Source organism: Cynoglossus semilaevis, chromosome W (genome assembly GCF_000523025.1).
Source record: "Cynoglossus semilaevis isolate Cse_v1.0 chromosome W, Cse_v1.0, whole genome shotgun sequence".
In the NCBI taxonomy this organism is placed as follows: domain Eukaryota; kingdom Metazoa; phylum Chordata; class Actinopteri; order Pleuronectiformes; family Cynoglossidae; genus Cynoglossus; species Cynoglossus semilaevis.
In genome coordinates this window covers 5,450,869-5,453,285 of record NC_024327.1, presented here as the reverse complement: position 1 = coordinate 5,453,285, position 2,417 = coordinate 5,450,869, and the positions used below count along the sequence as shown (strand labels likewise).

Genomic DNA, 2,417 nt, shown 5'->3' with positions numbered 1-2,417 from the left:
GAGTGTGTATAATTGCATCAAGTAGTACCAGGAACTATGTGACTTTTCATCACAGGAAACTGTTTTGTAAATGATTGGCTGCTATACTTGGCCAAGTCTCTGTTAGAAAAAGACTTCTAACTTCATCTGGAACTATCAGTCATCATTTTCCTTTTCTCACCAACAAGGCTGCCTTTGCCCTGACAAAGCCACTGAAAATGAACATGGTAAAAAGGATCATGGGAAGTCGGCGGCAGGAGGAGTGCAGTCCGCAGGACAATGCTCTGGGCCTGATGCACCTGCAACGCCTCTTCTCAGAGCTGTGTCACCCACCACGTCACATGACCCAGAAGGAGCAGGAGGAGAAGCTCTACATGATGGCACCTGTCTTCAACAGGGTAATTCATAGTAGAATAAGTCAAAAGTGGTGAATGACCATAATGAAGCTGTGGAATGAATACAATTAATGGCCTAGTTTTAATCCCTGGGAGCTGCTTTGAGGCTGGTTTGATCCTAAAGTTCACATCCACAATTGTTAGTGACAGTCATGACTATTTAGCAGAGTGCAGTAAACTCCTTCTGAGTCAATACACTGGTCATCCAAAAACAACAGTGTCACAGGTGACAGTGGTTTACTGAGCTCTGACATAAGACTTCCTTCCACCGCAGAAACCTTTATCAGGATCTAGAGACGGTATCTGGAAGATGCAGTAAACAAGAACTTATTAGTACTTGACTGTAGCCCTCATGAAACATAACTTAAAGAGTTAATCACTTTTCATATATGAAGTTGTGAAACTTGCACTGATTGATAATGCAAATGTAGATGACCACAATATAATACCTAGTCTGTTGTTTGCAAGTAAGTCTTCCCTTTGTGACATTTGTATTGTTGATTATTTTTGACAATTCCTAACTCAGCCTGATGTGTTTCAGGTGTTTGGGAATGTTCCTCCCAGTTCCATGATGGAGAAGTTCTCCGATCTGCTGCAGTTCACTACACAGGTATCACGACTCATGGTGACAGAGATCAGACGTCGAGCTTCCAACAAATCCACGGGTCAGTTTTTCGGTTTAGATGGTCATCAGATAGGAATTCTTCACAATTCGTTAATTCATTCTGAAAGTGATGGAATCATTCAGGAGACGTGTGTTTATGTGGGTTAGTTTGTTTTTTGTGTCAAACAGAGGCAGCCAGTCGAGCCATCGTCCAGTTCCTGGAGGTGAATCAGAGTGAGGAGGCAAGTCGAGGCTGGATGCTTCTGACCACCATCAACCTGTTGGCTTCATCTGGACAGGTGAGTATGGAGGGTGATAATGTCACTTGTCTGAAGGTTTTATACTCTGAATTGTTATTGATCCAATATGTCTTTTAGATTAGTAAATCTTAACTGTGGTGACTCTGTCATTGTTTGTAGGATCTAAAGCAGGGGTCATTGACCTTTTTGAAACTCAGGGCTACTTCAAGGGCACTTCATAATGCGAAGACCTACTTGTTTAATACAGACTATCCCAACAATGTAATAATAATTAGTTCTGGGACATACAAAAGTAGACACTCTTACCATCATCATTGTACCCATTTGAATATCATTGTAAGTTCAAGGTTCAAGGTTTTTATTTGCCATTTGTGCATAGACCCACAGTCCATGCACATTGGAAATCTTGTGCGGGCTTACAGAGTCAACGGTTTTATACAAACATTTTGTTAAAAAAATAGAGGTAGGAAATATAAAGAATGATACAAATATAAAATATAAAGTATAGAGTCTAAGAATAAAATATCAAATATACAATATAAAAAAAACACTGTACATCAATGGTAAGGCATTATTGTCAAGAAAGCGGACTGTATATGGGAAAGTACTGACCAGCAGGACAGGTCAATGTTGGAGACAAGTGATAAATAATAAACAGAGTGATAAATAATAAGCAGCATATGTTGTATTTTACAAATAGTCTAGTTCAGAGAGACACAGGGGAAGGAAAGGAAAGGAAAGGAAAGTGAACTCCTTGTCATTGTGACATTGTGACACACATCACTGCACACAACTAAATGTGACCTCTGCATTTAACCCATCACCAAAGTAAACAGTGGGTAGCTTTTTGAGCACCCGGGGAGCAGTGTGAAGTCCTTTCGGACCCAAGTCTGCTTCCTTAACCACTAAGCCACCACTGTCCCTTTTTTTTATTTCTAAAGGAAAGTGAAAGGAGTGGCGCTTTGGCCCAGAGGCAATGTCTCTGTCATTGGTGTGGAACCCCAGGGTTCACCTCCTGGACAAGTTCGAATCCCGGTTAGGGCGGTTAATACCTTCCAGTGGACTCACCACCCGCAGGAAGGTTTGGGGGGTTGGTATGGTGCAATGTGATTTGGGTGGCGACTGCTGCCCCCGCGACCCGGTAACGGATAAGCGGATGAAAATGGATGGATGGATGGA

At 41.8% G+C, this 2,417-nt stretch overlaps 1 protein-coding gene across 1 annotated transcript in view; it reads left to right on the top strand.

Annotated features, from left to right (window-relative positions):
• Nucleotides 1-167: 167 nt before the first annotated feature.
• Nucleotides 168-2,417, top strand: part of LOC103397024 (WD repeat and FYVE domain-containing protein 3-like) — a 65,256-nt gene continuing 63,006 nt past the window's right edge. The window contains exons 1-3 of the mRNA XM_025052898.1: nt 168-377; nt 916-1,039; nt 1,168-1,277. Of these exons, the coding sequence (XP_024908666.1) occupies nt 198-377; nt 916-1,039; nt 1,168-1,277 (414 nt within the window). The 5' untranslated portion in view covers nt 168-197. The remainder of the gene's footprint in view (nt 378-915; nt 1,040-1,167; nt 1,278-2,417) is intronic.